Raw genomic sequence first — 16,532 nt, 5'->3', positions numbered from 1 at the left:
CCGAAATATAGCATATTCATGACACGAACCTAAACCGGACGATTAGGGAAACCTAAGATCGTCTTCGGTAAAACTTTCATACCTTGCTCTATTTCATAAACTTGTACATGTCTAATAACATCTCGTGTTCTTGATCATTTCATAGTCATACATAAGTTCATTCATACATAATCATGATCATATTCATTCATTCATTCATTCATTCATACATACATTAGGTTAGATGTTAGCGTTGAACAAACATTATTATCTTGGTTCATTTTACGAAGAGCCCCGGGTGGAGTAACCCCGAGTACAATCCCAAACATGACCGATGAAAACCTAGCTAAGGCACACCGGACTCCCTCAGTGACGTGCGGGCCCCCCTTGCGGAGCTTATCCCGTTCCCTTGGCGAAAACCTCTTGGGATCCCAACCTTGCAAGGATCGCAAGAGACATGACACCTACATCTTACATTATGCCCTCAGTGACGTGCGGGCTCCCCTTGCAGAGCTTATCCCGTTACCTTGGCGAGAACCCCTTGAGATCCCAACCTTGCGTGGATCACAAGAGACACGGCACCTACATATTACATTATAGTCTTAGTCTTATACATTCATGAAAGGTTAAACCTATACATGCTTACTCATTTACCTCGGATCCTGATCGATCCGACTAGCGCTAAACTACCTTCTTGTTCATACTTATCATATGTGAAGAGATTAACTTATCAATTCACGGAGTAATATGCTTGCATAGTCGTTCTTGTTCATGTGCGAAGAGTATGCATTAATCACTTCGCGTCTTAACATACATATGTTTCATGCTTAACATTCTAGTTCTCGACAAGCTATGTCGAGGCTCTACATTCATTCCCTTTCTTAGTTCATTTCTACCCCCATCATATTCGTATAAAACTCTCATAAGCCGTCCTTGCCATATAAGCTAAGATTGCCATGATTTTCGTTTCATGAATCGTTTGAAGTTATGTGCATTGCTTAGTTGTTGTTTAGGGATTATGAAGTTGTAAATCATTGAAAGAAAGGCTTCGGACTGCACCACCGGCCCCAAGATGAGCCAACAAGCCAAAAGAAAGTTGGCAAGAGCATAGAGTTTAGCTAATAGCGAATTTTTTTAGCTATTAGCGAAATCCATCTGGGTAATTTCGCTATTAGCAAGTTTCTTCGGGTTGGTGGTGCAGATTTTGCAATTTTGACCCAAAACTCGTCCAATTCGATCCTGCAATGCACCATACACATCCAGCAACATATATTGACTTTAATAAACATATTACATGACAATTTTATCATATAATCAACAAGGATTTGCTTTAGGGGTGCTAAAGTTTCATCAAAACTAAACTAACATAAATCATATTTTCTTCATAAGATTGTACAAACCCGTAGGTAGGTAATCTATCTATAGAACTCACATGAAGTTTTGCAGCATTCTACAAGCTTTAATCCCAACTTTAACCTCTAACCATGAACCCTAGCTCTTGATTCATCATACGTCCATGGCTTTAGCTCATCAATCCAACTTCAATTCATCTTTCTCTTTGATTCTTGGCCATGAAGCTACCATGATGCTTACTTGATTGCTTGAAGAGGGAAGGGTGGGGGCGGTTTCTAGAGAGAAGGAGGAGATAATTTCCTTTCTCAAAACCTAGAGAGAGAAAGAGCTTGAGATAATGAAATATTTTGGGCCAATTTCTCTTAGATACCCCTTTGTGGCCAAGTTACCGAAATACCCTTCGTCTTAAAACGTGTTGCACAGACTCTGATGATTCAACCCGTGTTTAACTGACATCACGTACTTGCTTTCCATGAATATTCGTCTTCTGGCACGTTTGACTGGTAATATGCCAATACTGACGAGCGGGATATTACAATTATAGTGTTCTTGATGTGGGCTTTCTTGTTAAACAATCCATGAGGTAAGAAGAATGTTGTTCACACATAGAGTTTGGCTGAAAAACACCAGTAATTTACCAATATAACCTCATCGACAACAAACTGCCGATGAATTTTAACTTGCGGCAGTTAACTGCCGATGAACATTTACGTCTTTTTTTGGTGTGTTTCAGCTTTGTTAGAAATGTATACAACAATTTTCATGAGGTAATTCGATAGGGCCTTTTAGGCCCATATGATTACAAACCTTAAATAAAGTTTAATAACTAGTCATTAGTTAAGAAAACAAACACAATAATAAAAATATGAAAACAAAACTTTAAGGCAACATCGTAGTTGAATAGTCAAATTGTCAATACTAAATGCGTTAAAAAAAAGTAGTCAATACTATAAAAAGTAAAAAGTCAAAATATTAATAATATACTAATTGATATTAATTTTGGTCAAGCAATCAATCGATTCTCGGTTGGTGGTGGTTCAAGTTTAAAATTCAAGTCGTAATGTTTCAGGAGTTCGGGATATTACAATACTAGATCTTGGTTTAACATTTTAAATCATTTTTCAAACTTTACTGTATGTTTCGTTAGACTTTTCTATTTAAACCTCAGATATTTCCGACTGCACCCAAATTTCATTAAACTTTGCTGCTAATAGTGAAATTGCCCATTGTCAAAAACCTTCTTTTAGATCTCATTCTACATCTTCACATCCTCTCTCATAGACAACCATTGATGTGTGCTTAATCTTAATGAAAAATTATAGATTGTATTACAAGGTCTTTCTTTTACGCTCTATTGCATAGGTAAGTGAACGTTCAGCTTTGATGATGATTTTATGTGTTTTCATGTTTTTTTTTTTAATTTATTTTTGTGGATTGTGTTTGGAACTGTTCATGAGTTCTTATTGTTTGAGTTTATAATTTTAGAGATTTACCTGAATTGAGTTTATGAAGTGTACATATAATAAGTTTACATAAACTCAGTTCACGCAACTTACGTAAATGCAATTTACGTACACTGTAGTAAACTCAATTTACATGACTTGCGTAAACTAAGTATACAAACACCACCACATACTTAATTTACATGAATACATGAACTAGATTTCAATGTTTCAAAGTAGATTAAGGGTGTGTTTGATCTGCTAAAAAAATAAGGGACTATACATGACAACTCTAGTTGAAATTTGTTTGATTTTAAAACTGGGCTAGACAAGAGTTGAAATTCTTGTCCCTCACCAAACCATATCACAACTTTTTGGCCAAAATACAAATTGTCTAAAATACCAAAATAACTTTTTGTCCATCTAACATTTATAAGACAACAAGTTGTTAGATACCTTAAAAGTGTGTCTAACGCTGTGCAATCCAATACTCATCTTTTAGCAGATCAAACCCATCATGAGATTGAAAAGATTTTAGATATAATCATAATTTCATTTCATTTAGAGGTATTTTAGTCATTTTGAGGGCGTAATCAATTTCATTTCATTCTAGATATTGTTATTATTTTGTTTTTATCATATTTCACTCTATAATAAATTTGTTACTGTGAATGAAATGACTAATTGATTAACCAGACAATTAATCTATCAAAAAACAAAAAAAGATTAACCAAATAATTAAACTCAAGTGATTAATAAAATTCACTAAAGACGAATTATTTATATGAACCTAAGTTTGATTTTTAGTGGAACAAATTTTAATCAAACTTTACTTATCTTTTGATGAAACTCAAGATCCCATTAAACTCAGGATTAACATGGTCGGTTTTTCTTTTGTAAGTTTTGTTATTACGAGAGAAAAAGTAAACACGTGTAACTTTTAAATTAAAAACAGGACCAACATTATTTTACTTAAGACCATCTCCAATAGGAGGGTCTTAACCATTTAAGACCTGGTACCTATTAGGTACCTTCATTGTACCCTCATTGGGGAGAATCTTTTTCAGGGTCTTATAAGACCCGGGGTCTTACTTAAGACCCCCACTATTAAGCGGGACCCGCACTCTTTTAATATTAAAAAATTGTAATGTTATGATATAAAGTTATTGATAGTTGATTAGTGAGTTTCATATAAGAATTTTTTGCGAGATCTTGGGTTGGAGAGATTGAGTTCTTATTAGGTACCACGATTAAAAAATTCTAAAAATAAGTGATATATACGACCCATTTAAGGACCCAAATCTTATAAGACCTGAGGTCTTACTTAAGACTCCCACTATTAAGCAGGACCCGCACTCTTTTAATATTAAAAAATTATAATGTAGTGATATAAAATTATTGATAGTTGATTAGTGAGTCTCATATAAGATTTTTGTGAGATCTTGGGTTGGAGACATTGAGTTCTTATTAGGTACTACGATTAAAAAATTCTAAAAATAAGTGATATGTACAACCTATACACAAAAATGGATGTCTCCATTGTGGATGTTACCCCTATGTAAAAAATTCTAAAAATAAGTGATATGTACAACCTATACACAAAAATGGATGTCTCCATTGTGGATGTTACCCCTATAACCTATACACAAAAATGGATGTCTCCATTGTGGATGTTACCCCTATGTAATGGATGTCTCCATTGTGGATGTTGCCCCTATGTAATTATTGGATGTTACCCCTATAATGGATGTTACCCCTATGTAATATTAAAGTAATATTAAATAATGATTTATTTAATTGGTTTTGATTTGTAGATCGGCAGATTCGAACCCTCATCTTCTACTTCCAACATCTCTCTTCAAAAATTTGGGCAGTTACCGCTACGCCACAGAAGATGGGTAGTCAACCGAGTCCGTTACAGCCAGCTATGTTAATGGGTTCGCCTTCTTTTCCAAACGCACTTGCTTGGTCTGATGATAATCTCATTGCTGCTGCTTCTGGTCACTTCGTTACCATTCTCGTTAGTACTCTCTCTCTCTCTCTCTCTCTCTCTCTCTGCTTCTTCTTCTTCTTCAGTTAACTCTTTTTGTACCTGTTTTTTTTTTTTTTTTTTCAGAGACCAGACTTGCCTAACGGTCCACGTGGCTTGATTAAAGTCATCCCAAACGAGCCTCTTATTTTAGGGTTTATAGATAGAAAAGGTACATTTTAAGTTAACTACCTTCAAATTCTGCAAATTATTTTTCTTACAGTTGATTTAAATAATTGGCGGGAAATAATCGTGTGAATTTCTGTTCTGCCACATTTCATTTCATTAATGATTAGTTGTTGAAGAAATTTCAAAGATTTTGTGTGTAAAAATTGGCAGCTGCATAATATTCTGCCACGTGTCATTTCAAGAACACATATTTCTAAGAACTAATAAACAGATAGATAGATAGATAGATAGATAGATGAGTTTAGTTTCTATATATACAACATCAATGTGAAGTTTATTTTACAAGTGCATCTAATGATGTGTAAAATAATTTTACAATGACAGTGCATACGAATTAAATCCTAGATAGATACTTTAATTTTACAATTCTCATTTTCAAAGTTCAGTTTTTAAAGTCAATAGATACTAGAAAATAAACCAGTAAAAATCTTGTGGAAGACTGTCGAGAAAAAATGAGAAAAAATGGCGGGAAATAGCGGTGTGAAATTCAACCATGTAGTCATAAAAGTCCGCAATCACCAGTCAGCATGTTGCTGATCGTTTGATTGAGATTGGGGATTATAAATTAAAAGGTTGGTATTTTAGTTTTTTGACTAAAAAAGATCTGCTTGAGATCTTAACAGTCTGATCTGGATCCAACGGTCATTGACATGGTGACGGTATGAATGTGGGATTTTGTTTTACTGTAGTGAATCAGTGTTCATGTCATTAGGGGAAAGACTTATCCTAAAATTGATCATTGCAGTAGTATTTCAAATTGAATTAATGCCAGCATCTTTTATTTTGAACTCTAGCATGATCATGTTTGATTTGCGTGTGTTAATGAAGCTACATTGGTGTACGTTTACTTTTTTATGAAGTATCTCTATGATAATTGAACTGTGTGTTGTATTTATGAGTCTTTGTGTCTATGATGATTACAAATTCATGTGCTAATGTAAAACTAGAGTTTGAATTTTTCACTTGTTATGATGCTAAATAGAGTATTAACATGTTGGAATTGGGTAATGGACAGATTTACACTCTGGGTGCCTCCTGCCTACATCTTTGTATCGGGATGATAAACCAGTTGTTCGATCAATATCATGGTCTCCACTTGGCATGGCTCCCAACTCAGGGTATGAGTTCTTATGTTCCCTAAATCATGACTCAATTTTCTGTTGGTGCATATTGAATTGTTCAAACTAGACAAAATGACATTAAGAAATATAATCACTAGCGAGAAAATTGGGCTAGCTTTCACAGTAGAAAAGGGTGTCGATTCTTACCTTAAAGATTTGAACATGTGTGCAAAAGACCAATCGAAGTATGAGTGAGAAGGAGACCAATAAAAATTATAGGTCAAACCATTATGAGAAATTTAGAGGTAAACGGTCTATCTATGGAATTATGGTGTCTTCTAATCCTATGGCCAACCCCATATAATGAGACAAGGTTTCGTTGTTGTTTATCAAATAGCTTACACCGTTTTGGATTGGTGTTGATGGTTAGCTTGCTTTTTCTTATTACAACATGTTGACTCTAGGTTGTATACAATTGAAATTGAAGATATATTTTTCTTGGAGTCGTAGTATAACTTTGCTTGGAAGTCATAGTTTGTTCATTCATGTGTAAAGTTAGGTTTTTACTTTTTATTCATTTAAATATTATTTTGAGATTTAATTTGCTACAGGTGCTTGATTGCTGTTTGCACCTCTGATGGACACGTTAAAGTTTATCGTCCGCCCTTTTGTGATTTTTGTGCTGAATGGATTGAGGTATGTGCAATAGAAGTGATTAATTTTGTCGAATTTGATTTGATGCTATCTGTTCTGGCTTATAATTGAACATGATGCTGAAACTTTAAACTATTGGAATCCAGAGGGGGCTATAAACTTTAACATGATGCTATCCATACATTGTTGCTAGTATAATATGCTATTTGTATCCTGTTTAGGTTGTGGACATAACTCAAAGGCTGTATGAATATTTCCGATGTACTGAGTTTCAAGGCACAGGAGGGAGTAATTCATTAGATTTTTCTGAAGTAAGTTATCTCATTCATCCATTTTCTTTGTTGATTTTGTTTAATAATTCTCCATGGGGTATGATCCATTTACTCTTTATCCTCATTGATCAACTTCTGGTATCATCCGTTGGATAACAGTTGGAAAGCTAACATGCAGAAATAGCATGCAATAAACTGTTTTAAGGAAGGGATTTCATATGTGTGGACTAATGTTATGATACCATTATTTCATATGTAACTAGTCAAATATAGATATACATGTATAAAAGCAACAACCACCAGAAATTTTCCCATTAGGTGGGGTGAGTTACATGGATCAAATGAGGTCATATCATAAACCATGTCTGTGTATAGATCAATGAAATGTGGATAATAGTTTGGTCTATAGTTAGTTTTGGTTTTTCTTTCCCTCTAACTACGTTTCTATCGTCCATTTGGTCCACTCTCCTTATTAGTGCTTCTTTGGGTCGTGTCCGCACATGTCCAAACCACCTAAGCGATATTCTACCGTGTTTTCTTACAATGGAAGCTTCCCTAACTTTCTCTGTGTCCACTCATCCATCTTAAGTCATAACGTTCTCACTTTGCAATGTCTTAGCTTTTTTGTTGGTTTCGGTCCAACATTCAATCCCATTACTTTCATATAACATTGCAACTGGATGTCTTAAAGCCCCGGATTAAAAGTTTGCTTTAAATGCAAGTGATATTTCTCCACGAGCCTTTGTAACAATTAGCAAGTGTTTAAATTTCGTAGTTCACGTATACAAGCATCTGCTTGATATATCTGTAGAAGTTTTTTGTTTCCTCCTTGTAAGCAATCAACTTTTGTATGCATTTTAATATTTTTGCAATGACATTTACTTTTTCTAGAGATAAGTTTGAGTATCAATTGTGATGTAGTTTTTCAATTGAAGTTAAGAATAAAAAGATTCTTTGTTGTTTTTTACTTGTTTCATGAAAAGTAAAATGCACCATTTTACTAGGTGTTACTGTAAACTAAGTTTTACCTACAGTTAGTTGTACTATAATCACTATATCATTACTCTCTTGCAAATCATGGTTAAATTCTACATGAAACAATTTTGTTTGAGTTGCTTCTAAGACCACCATTATTTGTGTTTATGTGATTTTTAGGTTCCCAGCAATAGACCGTGTCTGCTGAAAAATGCGTCAGGCCAAGTGGATTCTGTCACACCTAATGATGAAGTGTCAAAAAATATGCCTGAGAGCCAATTGTTGTCATTGATAAGTGCTGATGAATATGCTTCCCGTAGTGCAATGCTATACTCACTTGTTGTTTCTTGGTCTCCCTTGCTGTATGTAGCATCTGAATTTTATCCCGATCCTAATAGAAATGCCTCTGTCAGTCTTCTTGCTGTTGGTGGGAAGTCTGGTAAAATTTCTTTATGGAGATTTCACCAGCCAGATTGCTATACTATTGAGGACAGAAAAGCCCCAGCTGTTGTGAAGTTTATTGGTCTCCTTCACGCACACAATTCATGGATCACAACAATGAGCTGGCTGTTGTTTGCTTTTGATTCCTTAAATCCTCAAATTATATTAGTTACTGGAAGCTCTGATGGGAGGTGAGTTGGGTATGCATATGAAATTGTGCTGTATTCTAACTTCATTATTTTATATTGCTAAGCTACCAAAACACACTATAAGAGTTGTGCTCCATGATTTATTATTTGTGCTTTAATAAAGTAGTTATATATGGATTTGGAGTTTCTATTTGCTTATTATACTAAAGTAAATGAAGAACACTTGGACATTAATATCAAACCTCAATCTGTGATTGGAGGAACATTAGCAACATACTCTCTAACTCACATTTTTTAAGACAAATTATTTGGTGAAATTCATGTCAGAACCACCATGTAGGGGGTGGGTCCCACTAAGTAGAGAATGCGATTCACATATATAGTGAGACTTATATGAATTTCACGAGTACAATGCTATCATTTCTCATGTAATTGTTACATATAAATACCCAAGGTGTGTGTAAGATGCACTACTTTTGGTTGAGAACCTAAAGAGATTTATGGAATGTTTGATTTTATTCTTTACATGGCACCTAATCTATGTGTACTAAGTAGTCAAAGGTTTGATCATCACTTCCCTCACAATTATTTATAGATTAACTTTGTATGATATTATTCCTTTTCACCTATTCTCTGATCTAAGCTGAAATATATGTGTTTGTAGTGTGAAGGTATGGTTGGGTGACAATGACAAATTGCTCAAATCATCAGCAGTTGATCCAAATTCCTTCTTGTTATTGAAGGAGGTTCGTCCCACTTATTTTTTGCATTTCTTTTCATTTCTATCCCTTCTCTGTGAATAATTCTTTTATGCAACTTTCAATGTCTAATTAGGTTATAACTGCAAATGCTGTCCCAGTTTCAGTACTTTCAGTAACTGTGCATGTTCAGTACCCCTCCAAGATGCTTTTAGCCATAGGCAAAGTTTCTGGTTCCATTGAGATATGGCTATGCGACATTTCTTCTAGGGAATTTGATAAGCTTGGCTCTTATGATGCACATTATTATGCTGTAAGTTTAGTCTTTCCTTTTTTTTTTTTTTTTTGGAGTTGGTTGATGACTTCAGGATGTATTCCTCTATTGATTTCTGCATTTTTACATCCTTCAGGTTACCAGTTTGACTTGGGCGTTTGATGGAAGATTTTTGTGCAGCTGTAGCCAGGTTTTATTTTGCCTCAAGTGATTTGGTCAATTTTCTATGAAATATCATTAAATTTATAATTATATTTCAAAAAAATTATAATTATGCGGACAAATACATTCCTTAATCCATACCAAGTTTTCTATCTTCTACCAGTTGCATTTTGTATTTTCATTTTTCTAGTGAATTAAAATTATCTTCTTGTTTTAATCATGGGTTACAGATGGGTCCTTTCATGTAATTGCTTGAATATTTGCAGTTTAGAGTGTCGTTTGCTTTTGTCATTTTTTAGTTTTTATATTGAACTGATTCTCTTAAACTTCTATGCATGCAAGAATCCAAAAAATGATGAATCTACTTAATAGAACTGGAAAGTCCAAGCTAATTTCAGCTGGTTCCATACAACAACAACCAAGCCTTATTCCACTAAGTGGGGTCGGCTACAAGGATCAAATTACGCCATAATGTACTATCATAAAATCATAAACCATATCTAGATCAAACTCAAAATTGAAGTTATCACTAGGACTGGTTCCATAATGTGGAAAAAAACTACAGTAATTTTTTGTTGTTGTTGTTAACCTTAACTGAAGAGTTTTAATGCAAGATTAGCTAGTTAAAATAAACATCAAACTCCTAACAGTTCAAGGACTTTGATCTCACGTGTTAGTTAAAAGGGTGAATGTTAGACAAAAAAAAAAAAAGGACTTAGGGAGGAATTAATGCCGTTAGAAATGCAACAGCAGGTGGTTAGTCAGAAGAGAAGAAGTTAGCTTCAGAGGGAAAGGAAAAAAAAGGACTTAGGGTGGAATTAATAATTGTAGAAGAGAGGAAGTTAGTTACAGAGGGAAATGATAAGTAGGAATCTGTTAGTAGTGAGAAAGCAGCATTTTTTAAGTCATGTAGTGTGGGAGAGAAAAGGGCTCTTGAATGCCTTAGGGAATTTGTACTCATCTTGTACTTGGGTTTAGTTCTTCTTGATCTCAACCATTTCTTTGTGAATAATATACATGAACCTTTAAGTGGATCCCCAGCCTAACATAATTCAAGCATAGTGTTGCATGTCCCTCTTCCTTTTTTTTCTCTCTTCATATTGTTGTGATGATGTCCATTAAATAATTTTCCCGGCTTCCTATGAGTATTTGAAGATGTTTTTATGATTGATGGATGATTACTCAATTGTTGGTAGGATAATATATTGCGTGGCTGGATTTTGCACGAGCGCCTCCTTGATGAAATAACAATTTTTTCTGATATGCCCCGTAGCAACGATTCAACCTGTGTATGGTCTCATCATCCTTTATAGTTTCTATCTTGTTTTCGATTTGTCTTTGTTTTCCCTACTGTATCAAATATGCATTTTTTCCTTGCAGCCTTCAAGAGATACATTTGAATCATGTTTTGGCGTAGCTGTGTCCCCTGGAAATCTTGTCATTGCAACTGTATGGTATTTCTTTACCATTTTAATTTTAATCTTTGCATATATGTTTCGATTCGGCAACTCCCCAAATGTGGAAGAATCATCGGTGTACGCTGAATACAAAGTGTAGATGACATTAGTAATCATTATCTGGATGTTATATTTTATGATGTTTGGCTATCGAGTACTTAATGAGTACAAAGAGTTGTATTCATTTTTGAGCCGGTAACAGTTTGCATTCATTTTGCAACAGTTATGACTGAACCATATGTAAATTGTAATGAGAAGAGAAAATGCACAATAGGTGAACAAAGTCTACATACCTGATTCGCATTTTAATATCTCACAATATTGGCAATTCCCTGGTTTTCTTGCAACCGCTCTTGACCGAGCATTCTTAATATATCGTAAAATTCGAACAATTGCATCCCAAATTTCAACACATGGAAATTGCTTGAATTTACTCTTCATACCAATTACAAAGGAAATATCTAGTATATTTTTCCTGGATCTGAGTAGATACTTTCCAACAATTCTATAAACTCAAGCCGTGTTAGTTTCATGTTGAGATTTTAAATATGAGAACCACAATAGGTCAGGACTTGAGTCTCTATTGTCCTTAATTTGTTGTCTGAATCACAAATATTTATTTCTTGCAGTAACTTCCTATATCACATCTTTTTATTGATTGATCTTCCTAATGGTAATGTTGTTTATAGATGTTTGATTGTTACTTTACTATTTATTCCACCTTTTGGTAGTTCATACATGCTTTTTTTTCCTTTTCAAAGGGGAATATGTTGAATGGATTCTATGCACTTTTGGCCATGAGTTGTAAATTTTTTCCCTTGCTTTTTTCTTTGAACATGTTATTATGATAGAATAAGGATGGGAAACAAAGTCCCATTTGGTTGTTTTGTGTGGTTTAGGCTGGGAGACTAAACTCTACTATCTTGAGGGCATGTTGGTTTTCTGCAGTTAACTATTGCATTTTAATATTTTGTATTTCCCCTGTTTTCTGTAACCATCTCTGACGGGAAGTTACTGCTAAGAATAATGTTTTCTGTAACCATCTCTGATGGGAAGTTACTGCTAAGAATAATTAATAAATCAGTGGCACATTCAATATCAATATTCATATACTACCAAACACTATCATCTTATTTCTGAGATTTTTTGGTTGTCTATTGCAGGTTCATTGCTTTGATATTGATAAACTGAATCGAATGTATGAAGGAAGGTATAAACATGATTAGAAAGATAGTCTTGTATGTTTTTTATCTGAAAGTTTAAACAAGAAGCAAAAATGGTAGCTTCATGTTTACACACCTTAGCTACTCTTTTATTTTCTTTTTGTCCCTTGTATTTTCTCTAAATAGAGATCTTATTGTGAATTAAAAATTGACAAATTTGGACAGGATTCTGAGGGCAGCCATTGAATACTTCTGGATTGGTGGGCTACAAGTGGATGTTTTGTTGAAATCTCCCTTTTCATGCAACATTGAAGAACTTCCCACTTTTCCAGAGAAAGAATTAACTTATTGGGGGGCCAATATCATATGGTCTTTAAACCATTATCAATGTGTCGATAAGCCTCTGGTTTTTTGGGATATAATTGCAGCATTATTGGCTTTCAAGGAAAACAAGTCAAAATATGTAGAACATTTAGTGGTCAAATGGCTCTCATTATCATTTCTGGGATCTCATATGAATCTTCCTCCTGAGGAAGTGTTATCACGTGTCATTTCAAGATTGTCGGACATTCCTTCTCGACTGCTACACTTGCTCAATATAATTTGTAGACGTGTAATGTTGGCACAGCTGGATGCTGATCAGTTAACCAGAATAAATAGCAAATTTCAAAACATGGATGGGGTATGTCCTGTCATTGAAGAGGAAATGACTAAGTGGGTAGAAGTTCTTTTAGGCAGTGAAAGAGAGCTTCGTGAAAGGAACGTGGGTCTTAGTTTCTCTGCTCTCCAAACTAGCATGTCCGATCAAGAAGCAACTCCATCCCTGCCTGGCCGTTGGTATCCTGTCGGATTAGCACAGATGGAACAATGGATTGCTTTAAATCAGGAAGACATACATGACCAGTTAAAATCCATTGCATCAAAAGTTACTCATGAGAAAAGGTACTGCTTGCATTAACCTGTATATTTTAGACAGCTTTCCTTTTTCCTATTGCTTAGAGTTAGTAGAAAGCTTCTTACATGAATTTAAGTATTAACAACTGTGAACTTATTTCTATGCTCGAAGGATAAAGTCATAAAATGTTGTGGATTCAATTGGAACTTAAAATATGCTAATCACAGTATTTTGTATTCTCTTAAATAGCAGGTTTGTGGTTAAAAAATGTTCAGCAGTGGAGTCATGCAATTATTGTTCAGCACCTGTTCCATTTGAATCACCAGAGTTTGGTTTTTGTCAAAGTGAAAATTGCAGTATTGGTAATGTTAAACGTCGCAAGTTATTGAGATGTGCGGTTTGTATGGAGGTTTGTCCTAGTACCCCGCTATGGTTTTGTGTATGTTGTCATAGGTTTGTGTTTAGGTTGGCGCCAGAACCACTTTTTAGAATGTCTTCATTTTGTATAGATTCAGACTCTTCAAATAGTTCTTCTCAAGCAGTACCCTCAAAACCGCTGTGTCCCTTTTGTGGGATACTGCTACAGAGAAAACAACCAGACTTTCTACTTTCTTCCTCACCTGTATAAGAATATTGAACTGTTTTGTATGTATTATTAAAGTGTATTTATTACTGTAGTAGAAAGAGATTGTAGTTTGCATATCTAATATAGCATTTGCTGCATGGTACATAGATGTCTGGATGCACATGCCCTCTACCCTGGCAATCAAGTGAAGGGGGTAACAAAGTGATCTTTTGAGTAGACCTCTTGTAACGGTTTGCAAAGTTCTCTTTTAAGTTACTATAAACTTCTTGTTTACGGCTATTTTTGGTTTAAGGAAAGTCAACCAAATTTGAAATACAAACAAATATTTAATCAGTACGACTGTTGTAGTCTAAACAAGTTAATAGGTAGAGTCAAGATTTTGAAGGATGATTTTGAAAAATTTCACCAAATCAAGCTCGGGTTTGAAGGTTGAAATTAGCTAAAAAAGGTTTGAGGTTGATTTGTTGAAAATCTATAGACTTGAAGTAAGATGGCGATTGAATTAAAATTGCGTGAAAGTAAAAAACTTCCAAGTTAAAAGACTGAAATGTAGATGACATGAAAATTAACTTACTGAATTTAAAATGAAGTTGAAATGTAAACGGGGAAGAAAGTAAAGGAATTGAAAGATAGTGCTTTGAAAGGTAAATTTGCTTCTTTTTTTTTGGTTACTAAAAATTTGCTTCTTAATATAGAGTATTTTGGATTGAAATTAAAAAAAAAAATCAAATGAATTTAAAGGATGATAAAAGGTATAGTTAAAGTTTTGAAAAGCTATCGATAGCGCTTAAATAAGATGACACGAGTCTCTTTTAGCTTAACCACTTGGGTTCGAAAACCTCGGGCATGCACTAGCATTAAAACTCTTAGGGAGAGCTTACAGTCCATTTAAGTCCCACAATGATCGAGTGATTAGTCTCCGTTGTTGTGCGCGGAGGATACCCGGTTTACAACAAAAAAAGAAAATTTTGAAAAGCTAGAATCCGTTTCTGGTTTGGAGTAGGTTTCAGAAATCAAGTATTTGATCATTTGTTCTTTGTGAGAACTCTAATTTACAGAGAAGAAACTATGTAATTGCCATTATAATGACATGCCACGATCATGATTATGAGCTATTCTTAGCAAATTGTCGACACATATCCCAAAATTGTTCTTCGTCGACTGATATTTTGTCGAATTGAAGTCATATTGTACACCAGGTGCTTAAAAATCAACTATCGACTATCGACATTAATAGAGAAAATGCACCGAAACTCGCCATACTATTCAGTGGTGCCTTGCAGGCCATCTTTGTTGAATTCTCAATTTTTGTCAAAACTTTCTTCATAAAGTTTGACACTATGTTGACTCGCAATCTGTTTTGACAAGCTGAAATTTCGTGATTAACATTTCGTTCAATATTCATGCATCTCTTAAAGGATTGCACACAAAATTGTTTTATAACGTTTTAGAGAGGTACTATATAGCACGACTTTCTTTGGCCCACGAACACACACGACAGGCATAAAGCGCCTCACATACAATACATGGGAGGAGAGAGAAAATTAATCTATTGATATGCTTCATACATCCAAAGGGCCATTAGATATTCGTGCCTGTTATTGTCGTGCCTGTTATTGTCGTGCATACAATCATTTCCCAACGTTTTATCTTTATAGTTCTTAAAGAGCCAAAATATTGTCTTCTTGATTTTGTTTTGATGGTTTTGGCAATTTGCAAGATTTTTTTCTTCAACTATGACTTTGTTTTATTTATTCTTTTTATTGTTGGCTCGGTGAACTTCCACGTTGAAGTTTCGACATAATCTGAATGAATACAAGGTTTATTTATTCTATTCTTTTGCCATTTGATACATCTTTATTGCTTTCCGTCATCCTATTGAATTATGATTGAGATATGTTGAAATCATTGTCACAAATCATGGACTCCCAGGGATAAAGGTCATAGTGATCAGCAAGGAAGAGAGCGTAGCGATATTCATGAGGAAGATAACCATAGAGACTCATAGGAGAATCAATAGATTTAATAAAAGAAGATATCTGAAATGATACATGAGTGTTCCTATATATAGAGTTTTGTTGTGTAACTAACTCTAACTAACTCTTAACCAAGCTAGCTAACTAACTAACTAACTAACCATAGTTTACATATAACCTAACTATGGTTTATTCACTATACTTAATAGTCCCCCTCAAACTCAAAGTGGGGAAACTCACCAATTTGAGTTTGAAATACAATGAAAATTACAATTTATTCTTACTGAAGTAACGAAGTAAAATGGGAGGAACACAAAACAGCTTCTGAACACAAAAACAGCATATGCTTCTGAACAACAAAGAATGCTTCTGAACAGCTTCTGAACAACTTCTGAACAGCTTCTGAACAGCGTATGCTTCTGCTTCTGAACAACAAAGAATGCTTCTGGAAACAGCTTCTGGAAAAATGCTTCTGGAAACAGCTTCTGAAACATGCTTCTGGTAACAGCTTCTGGAAACATGCTTCTGAACCAATGCAGAAAATTGATGCTGAAAACGACTTTTTCCAGAAAACGCACTTTTGTGATTCTTGCGATTGTCCAAACGCAATTACTGAATCAAAACCACTTATTCCGAACGCGTCTTGTAACACCCTATTTCTAATAAGCGGTAAAATGCGCCAATATACAAACATATTCTAGAAATAGATGCTACGTCTTCGAATTCAAACATACATGCATAAAGATCATGTTACATAACATAGCAGCGGAACATACA

General features: G+C 34.5%; 1 protein-coding gene across 2 annotated transcripts; it reads left to right on the top strand.

Moving 5' to 3' along the window:
• Nucleotides 1–4,594: 4,594 nt before the first annotated feature.
• Nucleotides 4,595–13,921, top strand: LOC146955122 (uncharacterized). 2 transcript variants are annotated; one of them, XM_085720151.1, is made up of 14 exons: nucleotides 4,595–4,794; nucleotides 4,891–4,975; nucleotides 6,008–6,110; nucleotides 6,665–6,749; nucleotides 6,929–7,018; nucleotides 8,135–8,586; nucleotides 9,209–9,290; nucleotides 9,379–9,555; nucleotides 9,653–9,706; nucleotides 10,875–10,967; nucleotides 11,059–11,127; nucleotides 12,299–12,345; nucleotides 12,524–13,240; nucleotides 13,446–13,921. In XM_085720151.1, the coding sequence occupies exons 1-14, from the start codon at nucleotides 4,669–4,671 to the stop codon at nucleotides 13,819–13,821; spliced, it is 2,556 nt and encodes an 851-aa protein (XP_085576277.1). In that variant the 5' UTR covers nucleotides 4,595–4,668; the 3' UTR covers nucleotides 13,822–13,921. The 2 variants fall into 2 exon arrangements, with proteins under 2 accessions (XP_085576277.1, XP_085576273.1); XM_085720147.1 differs by having other exon boundaries at nucleotides 13,443–13,921.
• The last annotated feature ends 2,611 nt before the right edge of the window (nucleotides 13,922–16,532 follow it).

Source organism: Medicago sativa, chromosome 1 (assembly GCF_051527215.1).
Source record: "Medicago sativa cultivar Bolivia chromosome 1, Bolivia_mono, whole genome shotgun sequence".
NCBI lineage: Eukaryota > Viridiplantae > Streptophyta > Magnoliopsida > Fabales > Fabaceae > Medicago > Medicago sativa.
The sequence above is the reverse complement of the archived record's forward strand: the minus strand, read 5'-3'. Positions and strand labels throughout refer to the sequence as shown.

Coding starts and splice junctions, on each gene's coding strand:
- LOC146955122 (XM_085720147.1), top strand. CDS start 4,669: ATGGGTAGTCAACCGAGTCCGTTACAGCCAGCTATGTTAATGGGTTCG. Junction 4,795..4,890: donor GTCACTTCGTTACCATTCTC/GTTAGTACTCTC, acceptor TTTTTTTTTCAG/AGACCAGACTTGCCTAACGG. Junction 11,128..12,298: donor GAAATCTTGTCATTGCAACT/GTATGGTATTTC, acceptor TGTCTATTGCAG/GTTCATTGCTTTGATATTGA.